The 15,256-nt window shown below is 45.2% G+C and overlaps 1 protein-coding gene across 2 annotated transcripts in view; it reads left to right on the top strand.

Annotated features, from left to right (window-relative positions):
* The window catches only part of GRIN2B (glutamate ionotropic receptor NMDA type subunit 2B), a 289,406-nt gene that overhangs the window by 164,459 nt on the left and 109,691 nt on the right, over positions 1–15,256 (top strand). For both annotated transcript variants that reach the window (XM_075067634.1, XM_075067638.1), the window contains exon 5: positions 12,596–12,710. In XM_075067634.1, the coding sequence (XP_074923735.1) occupies positions 12,596–12,710 (115 nt within the window). The remainder of the gene's footprint in view (positions 1–12,595; positions 12,711–15,256) is intronic.

Raw genomic sequence — 15,256 nt, 5'->3', positions numbered from 1 at the left:
ATACACCTGCCTCAGCGCCTTGATCTTAGCACTGCACTGCTGTGTGTCCCTTCAATGCCCCTTCTCATCCATGCCACAAGCAATCTGTTCATTAATGTCAAAGTTCCTATGGCTGTATCGAAACTGCAACCGCACAGCTTCCTCTCTCCACAGACTCAACAGATACAGCAACTCTGGTGTACATGAGGAGCCTGTTTGCTTCGGAAAGCCAGCATTGTCAGCTAGGAAGATGTGATGTGAGCTGTCCATGCCAAACAATCAGGAAGTGGAATTTCAAAAAATTCTCTGGGCTTTAAAGGGGGAGGGGCGCATGCAGGGCTGGCTTTAAGCCGATTCACCCGATTCCCCGGAATCGGGCCCCGCGCCGAAGAGGGCCCCATGCCCGCGCCTAAGGGGACCCCACTCCGGGGGTCTTTGGTAGCATTTCAGCAGTGGGGGGTCCATTCCAGGGGTCTTCGGCAGCATTTTGGCAGCAGGGGGTCTTCTCTGGGGCTCTTCAGTGGCATTTTGGATGCCCCACCATCGAGTATTCTAATCAGGCCCTGTGGGTCATAAAGCCGGCCCTGGGCGCATGCCTGTGTTCCTGGCTGCAGGGCAGCGGAGTAGAAACTGCTTACCAGACTGGCCATGATGGGCATTGTGGGACACCTCCTGGATGCCCCTTAGGGCAACATAAGCAAGAGCAGTGTCTACATTGACACTGTGTCACTCTAACTTTGTCGCAAAAAGCTCTATGCTGCTCATCGAGGTGGTTTTATTATGTTAGTGTAGCAGGAGAGTTAAATCATCAAGAGCTGCGTTATTGGGTGTACACCTCTGCTGTTTTGTCAGTGAAACCTGACTTTAGTTGACAAAACTGTGTATTGTAGAGAAGACCTAAGAATGATAAATAGATCTGAAGCGCATGTCTTGGCCTTTCTGTATTTGCCTTATGTCAGGAAACTGTTTGGTAAGGAGTAATTATTGCCTACTGACAGGCCTTCTGACAAACGTGATTTTTCCATACTCTTGCTGCCCAGTGTAGCCTAAAAGAAATAGATTTCCAGTGCTCCAGCTTCCAGTTTGGATAGAAACGTGCAGGAGAACAGTGATGTATTAGCACATTCATTCCTACTGACTGAGCAAGGAGGGGCAGCTTTGGAAATGAAAAATAACATTTAAAACCAAAAATTAGTTAGCCAGAATTTTTTTTTAAAACCTGAAAGGCGTGTGGCTTGAGCCCTGCTTTGGCTGATGGTTTTGTTTTGTTCATATTTCATCTAACCAGCTTCATTGCCCCTTGTCTAAAGTTCCTCTTTCATACGAGCAATAGGGTGAACCCTGAAGTGTTGGATGCTCAGTTAATCTAAACTTCTGGAGCTAGGAAAGCTTATGAGAATGGGCTTATTTTCCATGAGATTTATAGGACTTTCCAGCTTCAGCCAGATCTGCTGCGCATTGGCTAGGGCTCCCAGGATGGAGTGAATCTCCTATTTCCCCTGTTGCTGAGCTGCAGCAGTGCGTCATGGGGGTCGCTGGCCAGCCACCCTGAATCATGGACGTGAAATCTGGTTGGGGACCTGGTCCATAGAGGAGAATGGAGGTAGGAGGCACCCAAACCACGGCCTTCACATATCACTCTGGTGGGATTTCCAAATGAAAAGTTTCTGTATTTTGGCCAAAATCTTTTCAATTTTCAGATGTTCTTTTTTTAATGTAAAGCTGACATTTTCCATGGAAAGCAGACACTTTTTGTGAAAATTCGTTTGAGTAGAAAACCCATTTTTTCCACTGAGAACAACTTTGAAAGACACTTTTTGGTCAGCTTTGGTGTGGACAATATCTGTAAAAATAAGTTACTCAAAAAAGACTTTGGTCTTTGCATTTGGGGGAAGTTGGTCTGGGTTTCAGGATTATTTTTGGTCGGATGAGGAGAGAAGTGAAGATTTGAGCCTGCTGTTTATTCTAAATCAGATCTTCCCATCCCAAACTGTATCTACTTCTCTGACTAAGGGCCTCATTCTCCACTGCCTTGCCCTTGTCATTTAGGAATATAAAATACTACCAGATCAGGGTGGCAGTTTCAAGTTGTCCTGCAATGACTCAAGAGCGAATACCAACCTCAGTATAAACTGTTAAGAACCACGGCACAAACCCCAAATTGGCTGTGAGTGATTTCACCAAACAATGATCAGGTGTAAACTCCTCAGGCACTATAACAAAGCATGAACATGGAGTCACAGACAGTCCCCTTGGGTGCTCTGAATTCTGTCTTACCACCAGCGATGAGCTCCCAAAATCCTAAGAACTGGTTCCCTACTGGATCCTTGGTGGTTTGGTGGCAGGGGTGTCTTCACTCGCTCCGGGTTTTTGGCGGCAGGTCCTTCACCCGGAGTGAGTGAAGGACCCGCTGTGGAAGTGCCGCCGAAGAGCCGGTAGGGAATTGCATGGTGAGTTCAAGCCCCACCTGCCTGTCACCCCGCCAGCCACCCACCCATCTGACCTTAAGCCACGTCCTGCCCCCAACTGCCCCCCTCAGAACCTGCAACCCATTAACCCCCCACTCCTTGTCTTCTGACCACCCCCTTCCAAGACCCCTCCACCCTAACTGCCCCCCGGACCCCACCCCCTACCCAACTCACCCAGTCCCTGTCCCTTGACTGCCCCAATCCCATCCACCACCACCCTGACAGACCCCTGGGACTCCCACGCCTACCCAACCCCCCTGTTCCCCAGCCCCTAACTGCCCTCCCATAGCCTCCGCCCCCTCCAACCACTCTCTACGCCTTATCCAACCCCTCCTCTCAGCCCTGGGTGGCCCCCTTACCATGCTGCTGTGTAAGGATGCCACACAGCTGCTGGAGCTTGCAGCCCCACCCCTTTACCCAAAGGTGAAAGTAAGCCGGTACGCCCCCGTACGGCATATTGGCAAGAGCCAGTGCGCCATACCAGGGTGGCCCGGCTTCCCCAGGGGGCAATTTAAAGGGCCTGGGGGTCCCAGCAGGGGCTGGAGCCCAGGCCCTTTAAATTGCCACCAGAGCCCCACTGCTGGAGCCCTGGGGTAGCAGCAGTGGGGCTCTGGGGCTATTTAAAAAATCCAGGGCTCCCACTGCTTCTACTGCCCTGGTCCTTTAAATAACTGCCGGAGCCCCACCACCACTACTCCTGGGTTCCGGTGGCTATTTAAAGGGCTCAGGCAGTAGAAATAGTGAGAGCCCTGGACTTTTTAAATAGTCCCCAGAACCCTGGGGTAGCGGGAGGTTCCAGCTGCCTCTGCTGCCCCGGTTCTTTAAATAGCCGCTGGAGCCTCGCTGCTTCCGTGGGGTTCTGGTGGCTATTTAAAGGACTGGGGCAGTAGAAGCAGGGAAGCCTATCATTGTGACAGATGTTCCATTGCACAACGAATCACAGCAATATGTTGGTTACTCCCAGTCCCAATGGTCACTTAGCCCAGGACAATTGTACTTTAGATCTCACACCAAAGACAACACTTGTAGCCAGGAGCGGCAAGTTATATGGGGGGTTCTGGGTACCACCAAAATTTCTACAAACCTGCCACCCCTGCTTGTATCCAATGCTATAATAAACTATCTAAAGATTTATTACATAGGAAAATGAAACCAGAGAGTTATTTACAAAGTTAAAGCCAGTACACCTCCACCCCCACACAAATGAGTTCTAGTGTTGTTTCAAAAGGTAATAGAAGTTTATATAATCAGCAAGCTCTATATGTCTGTTAGGGCTAACCCAGGCTAGGCATTTTGCTTACGCCTAATAATCCTTGCTCTGCAGAGTCCAAGCAGCATATTGATACAGTTCCTCCATGTTAGGGGTTTTTATTCCCTTCCTCCCTTGTGCTTTGAGCTGCAAACTCAGCTGATGGGAGGAATTCACTTGCATTACTCATCTTCATGGAAAAGGGGAGAATAAACAAAAAAGTCTTTATTCCTCTTTAATGTTCTACACTAGTTCATCTAGTGTCAATGAGTCTTCCTTGTTGGGCAGGCCATAACACTGACTGTTGTAGACCAGCATTTCATACTAATTAATGTCTCTCTCCTGTCTGGTAAGATTTACATGGTTACAGAGGCTTGCATGCAAAGGCTTAAATAATACTTACAGTATGGGAGACAGATGTTATAAGTGAGATTAATGCAGGCAGTAACTTATATACATTCCATAAACACTAAACACATTCTTATAATTCTAATACTTATTTTAGCAATACTAGCACACAGGAGAGTCAGACTGATTGCAGCTCTGTGTTTGTCAGTGTTCAGCTGAGACATGGGGATGTTGGCATGGAGACTTTGGCACCTGGTCTGCCAGCGTGGTAGGCAGTGTCTTTCAGCTATTCCTTCCTAGGGGTAAATGACTGCACATGGTGCCAGGCACTGAAGAGTCAGGCTCTGGATGTTCTTTGGTGGGTGAAAGAAAGTTACTGAGGAGACTGGGTGGCTCAGGGAGATTGTGGGATGATATGTCCTTTCATCTTTAAGTCATCAGCATCAATCCTTCCCCAGGATAGTAGTGCCTGCAATCTGTTATTAATTGATGGCTATTCAGCAGCCTTTGCAAAATCAGTCCCATCTCAGTACAGTTCCTAATGGACAGGCGTCCACATTGCAGAAACAGCCATTACAATTGCCAATGATAGACCTTTTTGTTAGTGCTCTCAATGGAGGGGCAGAGGACTGTGTGGGCCACAGAAAAATGAACTTCTCTTTCATTCCCAGGAATGGTCTCCTTTAGTTAGGATTGCCCTGTGGGGGTGGGGGTGGGGGTGGGGGGGGGGAACTTGCCCTGCCATTGTCCATGATGTATGGATTCTGGGGATAAATATGAACACTATCTCCAGGTGTGTCATCTCAGCATCTTTCCCAAGAGGTAAATTCACTGAAAATAAATAAGTAGAAGAAAAATGCAATACGCTGGTGTTAACTTCTATGTTTGCATTTATTTCTATTGCAGGAGTGATGGAAAATGCTCATACTTAAATCCATTTGCCTTGAAAGTACACGTAGCAGTAGCAAGAGTATGGAAGTACTTGCACACATTTTTTAAAAAATGTCTTCCAGGAGATAATGGAGAAATAGCAATAAGACATAAGTGATAATGTCCCTTCTGGTAGAAATGAACATTTTACAAGTCAGGATAAAACATCAGGAAAGCCAGACTTCATCAAAACTATGGGCCAGATCCTCAGCTGGCCTAAACCTGTGTAGCTCCATTGAAAACAGTGAGGGGCTACACCCATTTATACCAGCTCCACATGTTTTACATAGAAGTTGATGGCACATATAAACTAAACTAATGTCTTACATTTCTGTATTGCCATTTAGCTTGAGGGAGCCTAAAGAGCTTTACCAGCCCAGGCACAAAATCTGCTCATCTACCCTTTTTCATGATGATTGATGAGGTTGAAAAAATGATGTTATACTTGCCCATTAAAATAAATAAATAGAGATGACTGCATGAATAGGCAAGGAGAATTTTACAAGGCTGCCTCTAGCTCTGAATGGCTCACTTAAACCAGTGGTGAGCGTTTGTTTCACTAGTCACAAAGTGGCTGTAACTTGGACAGCTTTTTGGCTGCCTTTTCTCAGGATACCTGCACTATGCCATGCTTCAGCCAATCCCTTTGCTGCCTCGTTTTCCTCTATCCTTAAAATACGTCTCATCAAATTCAGTTGAAAATTTGAAAGAGAGACAGAAAGGAATGAGTGGAAGAGAGAGACAGACTGTGAAAGACTGTTCCCTTAAATTTTAATCTGATAATTAAATGGCTTCTGCTGTTTCGTTTCCTCTTGCAGTAGAAGGAGCAGAGTCCAGGCCCTGTACCATGTTAAATAAGCACTGATTGGGCTTTCTACATGGAATTATTTTGCCATAAATTGCACCTGACAACATCCAGATGCTCCATGAAAACAGCCAGACGTGTCTGCATTTCTCAGCAATACAAGCCATCAGCACTGCAACAGCCGATGTGGCACAGAATGCAGGTGGAGCATGGGGTGAATGAAAGATGGGTGAACTTCCAAAAGGTCTGGCAGATCAGTTGGGTTAAGCACCAGAAGTGCAGGAGTAGAGCTGGTCTGGAATTTTTTGATAAATTGTTTGGTTTTTCTGGGCAAAAATGCTGATTCGTCAAAACAGAAACTTTTTGTGAACCAAGGTAAGTGAACAAATCACTTAACTCAGAAGAAATACTGGGAACAAATCAGTTGTTCAACTGAAAGCATGTCAACATTTGAGTGAATTCAGACAAAAAGATTTTTTTTTGATTTTTGTTTTAAAAAAATGTTTTGAGTTACGGAGTTTAAGGCTGGAAGGCATCACCAGATCATATAGTCTGGCCTCCTGGATACACAGGCCACCAACACCCACCCACTAAACCCAACAATGAAAATGAGACCAAAATATTATAGCCCACATGAGAGTAGACTATTACATGCTACAGGCAGAGAGCAGGAGGGCACCTGGGTCCAGCAGTGCTCAAGGCCCCTGCAATGGCAGGGAACGATATTCCTGGCAAGCAGCCTGCACTTCTGCAAAGGCAGGTGAACCCCCGACAAGGTCCCTGCCAATCTGAACTGGGGGGAAATTCCTTCTCGACCCTACACAGAGGGCTCAGTTAGACCCTGAGCATGTGAGCAAGAACCAGCCAGCCCAGCACCTGAGAGACAGAATGCTCAGTGTCACCTCAAAGCCCTGGCCCACCCTATCCAGTGTCCCATCTGCAATCGAAATGAAACATTTGAAGTGACCCAGACCGATTTGTAATTATTTTATTTTATTTTTTAGTTTGTGAAAATTTTTGAGACTCCTGCTTTTCATCCCAATTTAAGATGTCAAAAAATGTTGATATCTCAAATATTTTTGGAGGACAGGATTCTCTACCTAGCTCTGCTTCTGGAGACTAATCTAGACTGTGGGTCGGTGTAATTGGACTTGATAGCTCATGATCACAGCCTGTCTCAAGAGATTTCAGATGTCTCCAGCTGGGCCTGGAATGCTCATGAGAACACTTTTGCAATATTTGAGCATGTTGAGCCCTCATCAAAATCCAGAAGCAGAGAAGTGGTTGTTAGAAGTGTAAAAAGGTGGTATGGGAAGGGTGTTATCCAAAATGACTTTGAACCTTCAAAAAGGTTTGGGGAATTCAGGTTTGATTCAGTAGTGAGGGGGGAGGTGGGTTGTTTTCTTTTGTTAACTACATGATTTGACTGTCATCTTGAGTGTGGATGGAAATGCTGGGTGACACTATAAGGGGGTTTGAGGACTAACTGTCCCAGGGATGCGGGAAGGACTGGATGAAGAGATGTGGGACTGTTGAGAAGGTGAGGCCAATGGAGTGGTGGTTTTATTTTTATGAGGTACCTAATTAGGGAAAGCAGCAGATATTGGGATGATTGTGCCGTTTTCAGACTGGCTGTTCATCGCTTCTAACTGTAACACGGAATGACAGGACACGGGGTGCATGTGTGTGTGGGCATGTGGTGTGTTGTAGAGAGACCTCTACTGGCTGAGCTGGGTCATTTTTCCAATTCAGCTCACCTTGTCTGTAGCTTCGGGAATAAAGAATCCACAGTCAAGAAACTAGAGACAAGAGGCAGAACTGGTTAACTCAGCATTCAAATTCATCCCCTTCAAACCTGTATCTGAGGTTCAGAAAAGTTCAGTTAACTTTTTTCTTTAAAAACATTAATTTCCCCATGTGTTTTCCGTCACTAGCCGAAGCCATTTAAGTTGTCCTAGTAACTCACCTACAACCGTCGAGTCCCAAACTGGCCATTCTGTATGATTTTAATGCTCTATTTCCTGTTCCATGAGGCTTTGGAACAACTCATCATTAACAGCAGTGCTGACGATCTCAAATCAAGGAAAGTGAATGTAGCTTAGTGGTTAGAGCACAGGAGCAGGCGTTATGTCTCCTGGGTGCTATTATGGGGTCTTCCACTGACTTGCTATGTGACTAGGGTCAAGTCACTTACCTTTTTTGTTCCTGTTTGCTCATCTGTAAAATGAGGATAATACTGTGTGCATCTTAATCCCCTAAGGATTCTGCCTTTGCACTCTTGGCAGCTCCACTGAACCCAAAGGGGCAGCACAAGATGTAAATGAAGGCAGGATTTTTGACCCTTTAATGTTTGAAATTAGATGCTAGAGAAATGCATGTATTATGATTATTCCAACAAACAGAAAGCTTTGTTAAAAGGCAATTAAGATTGTTCACATGCCTGTATCATCAGTTAAAGCATTAAAAACTCCCAGGACATCACTAGTTAACTACTCACTCAACTCTTGCAACCTACAACCATGATTTCATCTTCTCTGAATTACCTCACCCCCCATCCACCACCCACTGCACACATGTCTCCTCCCTCCATAGCTAGTGCCTCAGTGCAGACATGCTGAGCCATCTCCCTGCTCACCCCCATTCCCACTCAGCTCCTTGCTCGCAGGAGGTGGTGTTCTTGGGGGGGTTCTGGCAGAATGTAGGTCTTACTTGGGAGCAGCTGGCTGGAGGAGACGAGGGCTATTTGGGACACATACCAAGACAGCAATGCAATGTGTGGGCCCTTAGCATGCTCATGGTGGTGAGCACAGTCCGTCTTGTACACAGTTGGCTTGCTGTGCTAGGGAACCTTTCAGACACTAATACATTGATACAGAAGCACTGGGCTTCCATCACCCCAGGCTGTCTACACAGCTGCAGGCCCCCATCTGCCCTTCACACAAGCCACCTTTCCCTCAGGTCTCTCATGCATCCCTGCTCAGCCTCTCATCCCTGTTAACCAATATCCACACCCAGAAGCCCATCTCCACATTACCATCCACCTCCCATACCCTTGGCTGCCCAGCCTATTTGCCTGGGTCCCCGGGATCTCTATGCCAAACAGAGCTCTTGAATCAGGGAGACAGGCTGGCAACAACAGAAAATGGAAGTAGCCGACAGATCTAAGCAAATCCATTTGGCTAATCTTGGTGTAGCGAATGTTCATTATCCCAATGAAGGAAAAAGACTATGGGTTTAATTTTAACATTTCAAAAGTGGCCTATATCAGAGATACTATTAGAGCGTGCAAGTCTGTGTCCAAGTCTGGAGATCATGGGTGCTGCACAGTAGTTGTTTGGATACAAGTATCTTAAGAAATGTAAGGAAAGCAGGGCAACGTTTCCAGGAGGGAGCACGTTTAAGTATTTCCCCCTGTAAACGTTGGTAAATATGTTATTACAGGGCTAGAAAGAGAACTCCCTGAAGAGTTCTATACCAATTTTGGAGACTAAATTCAGTCATTAAAGTGTGAAACAGAGGGATTTTAGTGCTGCTTTAGGTATAACTCTTGACTCCTCCCTAATTAGTATTATGGTTCTGATCTTTGCAATGAAAAATAAAAAGAAAAGAAACCCTGTTGCCAAATAGCTCTTGCTGATTTCCATGAACTTTCCATGCTGTGGTGAAGGAGATTCCCCCAGTGTTATTGCTCTTGGGAGGTTATGAAAAATATTTCATACTGATGCATAGTTAATCTCTTTTTTTTTTGCCACTGTTTTCTAAACATTGAAACAAAGCTGCCTCTTAACCCACATTGAAATAGTTCTCATGCTGGCCTCGCACTGAAGGGATTTTATCAATTTTTCTGGTGCTCTGAGGGAGCCTTTCACCTAGAATACCATGTGCTGTTCTGGATACATCAGTACCAGAATGATGCAAAATAATTGGAGGGAATTCAGAGAAAAGCAAGAAAAGTGGTTCTGAGATTGGAGGACTTATAGCATGAGGAAATGTTCCATACATTACATGGCCAAGATTTAAAAAAATGACTAGTGATTTTGGGTGCCTAACAGAACTCATCATAAAAGAGGCCTGAATTTTAGAAAATGATAAGCACCCGCTCTCTGAAAATCAGAACCTTTGGACTCAAATTGGGCACCCATCAAGGGAAGCACCTCAAATTACTAGTTGCTTTATAAAAACTTGACTGATTGTGTATATAGTCATTTGGTTAAATTATGATGGGGTTAGTAATGGTAATCCTCTAAAAATGTTCGGAGGGTTTAAATAGCTCAAAGACAGAGGGATTTTTTAGGATTGTTCAAGTGCAATTAAAGAGAAAATTTAGGCTAAGTATCAGGAAACATTTCCTAACAAAATGTGTTTGTTAAGCTGTCCTGCAGAGGCTCAAGAGTGAATATCAACCTCAGGGCAGACTTTTAAGAGACAGGGCACAAACCCTGAGCTGGTTGTGAGTTCTATGCTTAGATTTTGCCAACCAATGATCAGGTGTAATCTCCTCAGGCACTATAATGGCTTTAACATGGAGTCACAGACAGTCTCTTTGAGCACTTGCCAGCCAGGCAACCGGACCTTTGTGAAGATGGTTCCTTAGATGGACAATCACAGCCATAGTTAGGTTACTCCCAGTCCCAATGGGCCAGTAATTTATCCCAAGTCAATTACACTTTAGATCTCACACCAGAGATGCTTGTAGCCAATCCTATAATGAACTATGTAAAGATTTATTAAATAGGAAAAGGAAGCCAGAGAGTAATTTATAAGGTTAAAACAGGCAAGCATACATACACAAGTGAGTTCCAATGTTAAGTTTCAAAAGATAATAGAGGCTTCTATGATCAGCAAGCTCTATGTCTTTTAGGACTAACCCAGGCTAAGCAGTTGAGGATCCTTTGCTTATGCCTAGAAATCTTGCCCTCAGAGTCCAATCAGGCATGAGATACAGTTCCTTCTTGTTAGGGTATTTTATTCTCTTCTTCCCTTGTGCTTTCAGCTGCAAACTCAGCTGATGTGAGAAATTCACTTGCATGTCCCATCTTCATGGGGGTGGTGGTGGGGAAAGCAGTCAACAGTCTTTTGTCCTCTTTAATGTTCCACAATAGTTCATCTGATGTTGATGAGCCTTCCTTGTTAGCCAGGATATAACACTGTCAATTGGAGCTCAGCACTTTATCTGTGATTTACACAGTCGTAGAGGCTTATAATACAAATGTTTAAATATTTTCTTACAGTATTGGATAGAGATGATGCAAGTGAGATTGTTAGCATTCCATAAAGTCTAAACTTTAACCACACATTTATAATTCTAATATCTGTTTGAACCATACTAAGACACAAGTGAGCCAGGCTGATTTCAGCTGTGTATTTGTCAGTGTTCCATTGAGGCCGAGGATGCTAGGCATGAACTGGCATCTGGTCTGCCAGTGTCACAGGGGTGTATTCGAGTGGAAGACTCTTTTGATGTAGGTGATAGAAACACTGCTTGAGTAATTTTAAAATGAGACTGGACAAAACACCGAAGAAGTTGTTTTTGGGGACAACCCTGCCGATAAGATGGTCACTTCTAGCTTTTACGATGATGTGACTCTACTTGTGATATAGCAGGTGTGTAATGAAAAATTCTAGTTCTGCGGGAACAGGATAGTGAGTTGAAGTGAAATATACAAACGAGAGACTTCCAAAGGTTTCTTATAAGCCACTGAGCTATCCTCTCCCTCACTCCCAGTGTCATTTCAAAATAAAACACATCATTTGGATATCCTAATGGTTAAAAATAATAGACCTGATTCTCATATACAACAAGCCGTCTTTAAAATGCTTTGGCAGTGTCAAGGAGATTTAAAGTGAGTAGAACTGCAAGCTATGTCTCCTTGAAAGCCTTTTCACTGACAGTGGTGCACAGTGGCCTTAGTGTAAATGAGTATGAGGCCCAGTCTGTTTAATAGACCATTTTTATTATGGGATGGCCCAAGACTGGACTGGGCTGCTCAGCAATGAGACACCTGCTATAGACCAGATGAGATCTTGAGAAGGTGGTCCAGTGATTTGATTGGCTGGTCATCTTTGTGAGTTTTATTGTTTGATCCCACTACATACAATGAACTATTCCCTCCGTAGAGAAAGACACTTTTAACTGGCTATGAGAGCCTTTATTCTGTGAATTAATCCTATTCCTCACAGAGCTGCTTTGGGCCCTGTTGTGCTGCCATTGAAGTCAATACCAAAAGGTGCACTGATATCAATGGCAGTTGAATAGGGCCCCTACAGGTGCATCTCACTTTCCTTACTGTGCTCCCTGCAGTCCCCTGCCTCATTAGCTGGCCAGCTGATGAGAGCAGTATCTCCACCTCCATACCCCCGTCCCATCACAATCTTTCAATGATATGTGAAGGAGATGCCTTTCTGAGAGATAGGGAGAACTAGGGTCTGGAGCACATGCAGAATATTCATGCCCTTTATGGTAGGGGGAATTAAGTACTGTGAGCATGCTCGCACTAATGTGGTTGTGATGGGTACTACTCACACGGCAATTCACAAGAGCCAGAGAGGAAAGTGATCATCCTATCACAGCGACCAATAATGACATGTTGGAGATTGCCTTGGTCTGTCTCTCTCAACTCCTTAAGTAACTGCTCTCCTGTTACCCCTCTGACACTGCTACTTCCCCCTGTTCCCTCCCTGATTCCCTCCCTGCTGTTTGAAGTCCATTGCAGTGTCACTTCAACCCTCATTTAAACTGTGGTCAGAGAGGTAGATCCTTGTTCTGTGTGTGGTTCCTATGTGTTTAAAATCTTCTATCTTTTTTCTCTCTTCTAGGTACCTGATTAATGTCACCTTTGAAGGGAGGAATTTGTCCTTCAGTGAAGACGGCTACCAGATGCACCCCAAGCTGGTGATCATCCTTCTGACCAAGGAGAGGAAATGGGAGAGGGTAGGACATGTTTGGAGACTCTTGGACTAAACTGGGAAGGAGGAGGGTGGTGAAGGTGTTTATCAAGTTAACCCCTCTCTCTTCAGGACTTCCTTGTACCAAAGGGTGACCAGCTCCTTACTTCCTTTGAGGATCTGTGGGAGCTGGATTCGGGTATCTCCAAATAATACAAGGACACCCCATCTCTTCTCAAATGTAGGCCACCAATACATTATCATAGTAGTTTGCATAAAACATTCATAGGTTCACTCATGGTTCCCTTCAGCATCCATTTTCCTTCCTACAGTCAGGTGAATGGACCCCTGGCTGTAGATACTGCAGTTACCAACTTCACCGTATGTATATGACTTGAGGACTAGCACTCAGGAACGTCAGCATCAAAATCACAGGCCTTTACTGATTGAAAGAGATACAACATTAGCTATCCTTTGTAGCAAGGTTTTGGACTCCAGCCACTAGAGAGAGACACATGCAATTTGCAATGGGATGGGGTGTTAAGGAAGATTGCATAGGTGCAGATCCATGTGTGAAATTTTAGGTAAATTATTTAATGAGTTCATTTGCATATTGGAAGATGGAATTTCAAGGTAGAAAGCAGCTTGGATGAAAGTAATCATGAAATGATAGAGTTCATAATTCTAAGGAATAGTTGGAAGGAAAAAAGCAGAATGAAGAGAATGGACTTCAAAAATGCAGATGTTAACAAACTCAAGAGAACAGGTAGATAATGTCCCCTGGGTAGCAAGTCTAAGGGAAAAGAGTTCAGAAGAGCTGCCAGTTTTTTAAAGAGACATTATTAAAGACATAAGAGCAAATTATCCCAAAGTGTAGGAAAGATAAGAAGTCTGGTGAAAAACCATCCTAGCTTAACCAGGAGATCTTCAACAACCTGAAACTCATAAAAAAAGAGTCATACAAAATGTGGAAACTAGGTCAAATTATGAAGGATGAATATAAAAAATCCCTATAAGCATGTAGGGACAAAATTAGAAAGGCTAAGGCACGAAATGAGATTAAACTAGGTAGGGACATAAAGGGTAACAGTAATACATTCTACAAATACATTAGAAGCATGTACGGACAGAATAGGCCCATCACTCAGTGAGGAGGAAGACTAACAGAAAATGCAGCAATGCCCATAGTATTAAATGTCTTTTTTGTTTCACTTTTCAGCAAAAGGGTTAGCAGTGATTGGATGACTAACAATAGTGAACATCAGTATAAATGAAGTAGGATCCAAGACTAAACTAGGGAAGGAAAAAGTTAAGACTTAGACAAATTAGATGTCTTCAAGTCAGCAAGGCCTGATGAAATACATTCTAGTATACTTAAGGAATTGTCTGAAGAGATCTCTGAGCCATTAGGCATTATCTTTGAGAATTTGTGGAGGATGGGCGAGATCCCACGGGACTGGAAAAGGGGAAATATTCCCTTTTCTGTAGTTAGGCTGACTAGTCCTTACAGCACTTAACTTCAGTACCTGGAAAGATAATGGAGCAAATAATCAAACAAACAATCAATTTGTAAGCACCTAGAAGACAATAGGTGATAAGTAACAGCAGGGCTGGTGCAACCATTTAGGCGGACTATTTTTTTTAAATGGTTGAGCAGCCCTGCTGCTAGGACAGAAAGGGAATCTGGGCTGCTGGCGGGACCCGGCAGCCCAGGGTGTCCCCTGGGTCAGGGCGCCGCCGCGGCAGCCGGCAGCCCAGGGTGTCCCCTGGGTCAGGGCGCCACTGTGGCAGCCGGCAGCCCAAGGGTTCCCCTGGCCCAGGGAAACCCCGGGCTGCCGGCTGCCGCAGAGGTGCTCTGACCCTGGGTCAAGGCGCCGCCGCGGCAGCCGGCAGCCCAGGGTGTCCCCTGGGTCAGGGCGCTGCTGGAGGGGGTGGCAGGCAGCTCCCGTGGAGCTGCCACAGTGGTGCCTGCGGGCGGTCCGCTGGTCTGCAGCTCGGATGGAGCTGCCGCAGTCGTGCCTGCGGACGGTCGGCTGCTCCCGCGGCTCCAGTGGATCGCCGCAGGCACACCGGACCCTCCGCAGGCACCACTGTGGCAGCTCCACCGGAGCCGCGGGACCAGCGGGCGGGGCGGCGAAATTGCCCTCCGCCTAGGGCACTCAAAACCCTAGTGCCGGTCCTGAGTAACAGTCATCATGGATTTGTCAAGAACAAGTCATGTCATACCAATCTAATATGCTTGACAGGGTAACAAGCATTTTTGAAAATGGGGAAGCAATAGATATTGGGAGTGGACTACATCCACCCTGATTGAATTAGCCCTCTCAACACTGGTAAGGTAACTCCCTTCTCTTCATGTGTCCGCATAATAATGCCTGCATCTGTAATTTTCACTCCATGCATCTGAAGAAGTGGATTTTTTACCCACAAAAGCTTATGCCGAAATAAATGTTAGTCATTAAGGTGCCACTGGACTCCTTGTTGTTTTAATAGTGTGGCAAATTGCCAGTACTGTTCTGCTGGGTCTCGCGCTTTCTCTTCTCTGGGGTAGGTTCAGGGCGCTATTGCTTGCCCCTGAACCAGTTCTTAATC

The sequence above is a fragment of the Chelonoidis abingdonii genome, chromosome 1, assembly GCF_003597395.2.
Source record: "Chelonoidis abingdonii isolate Lonesome George chromosome 1, CheloAbing_2.0, whole genome shotgun sequence".
Taxonomy (NCBI): domain Eukaryota; kingdom Metazoa; phylum Chordata; order Testudines; family Testudinidae; genus Chelonoidis; species Chelonoidis abingdonii.
This window is presented reverse-complemented; position numbering and strand designations above follow the sequence as displayed.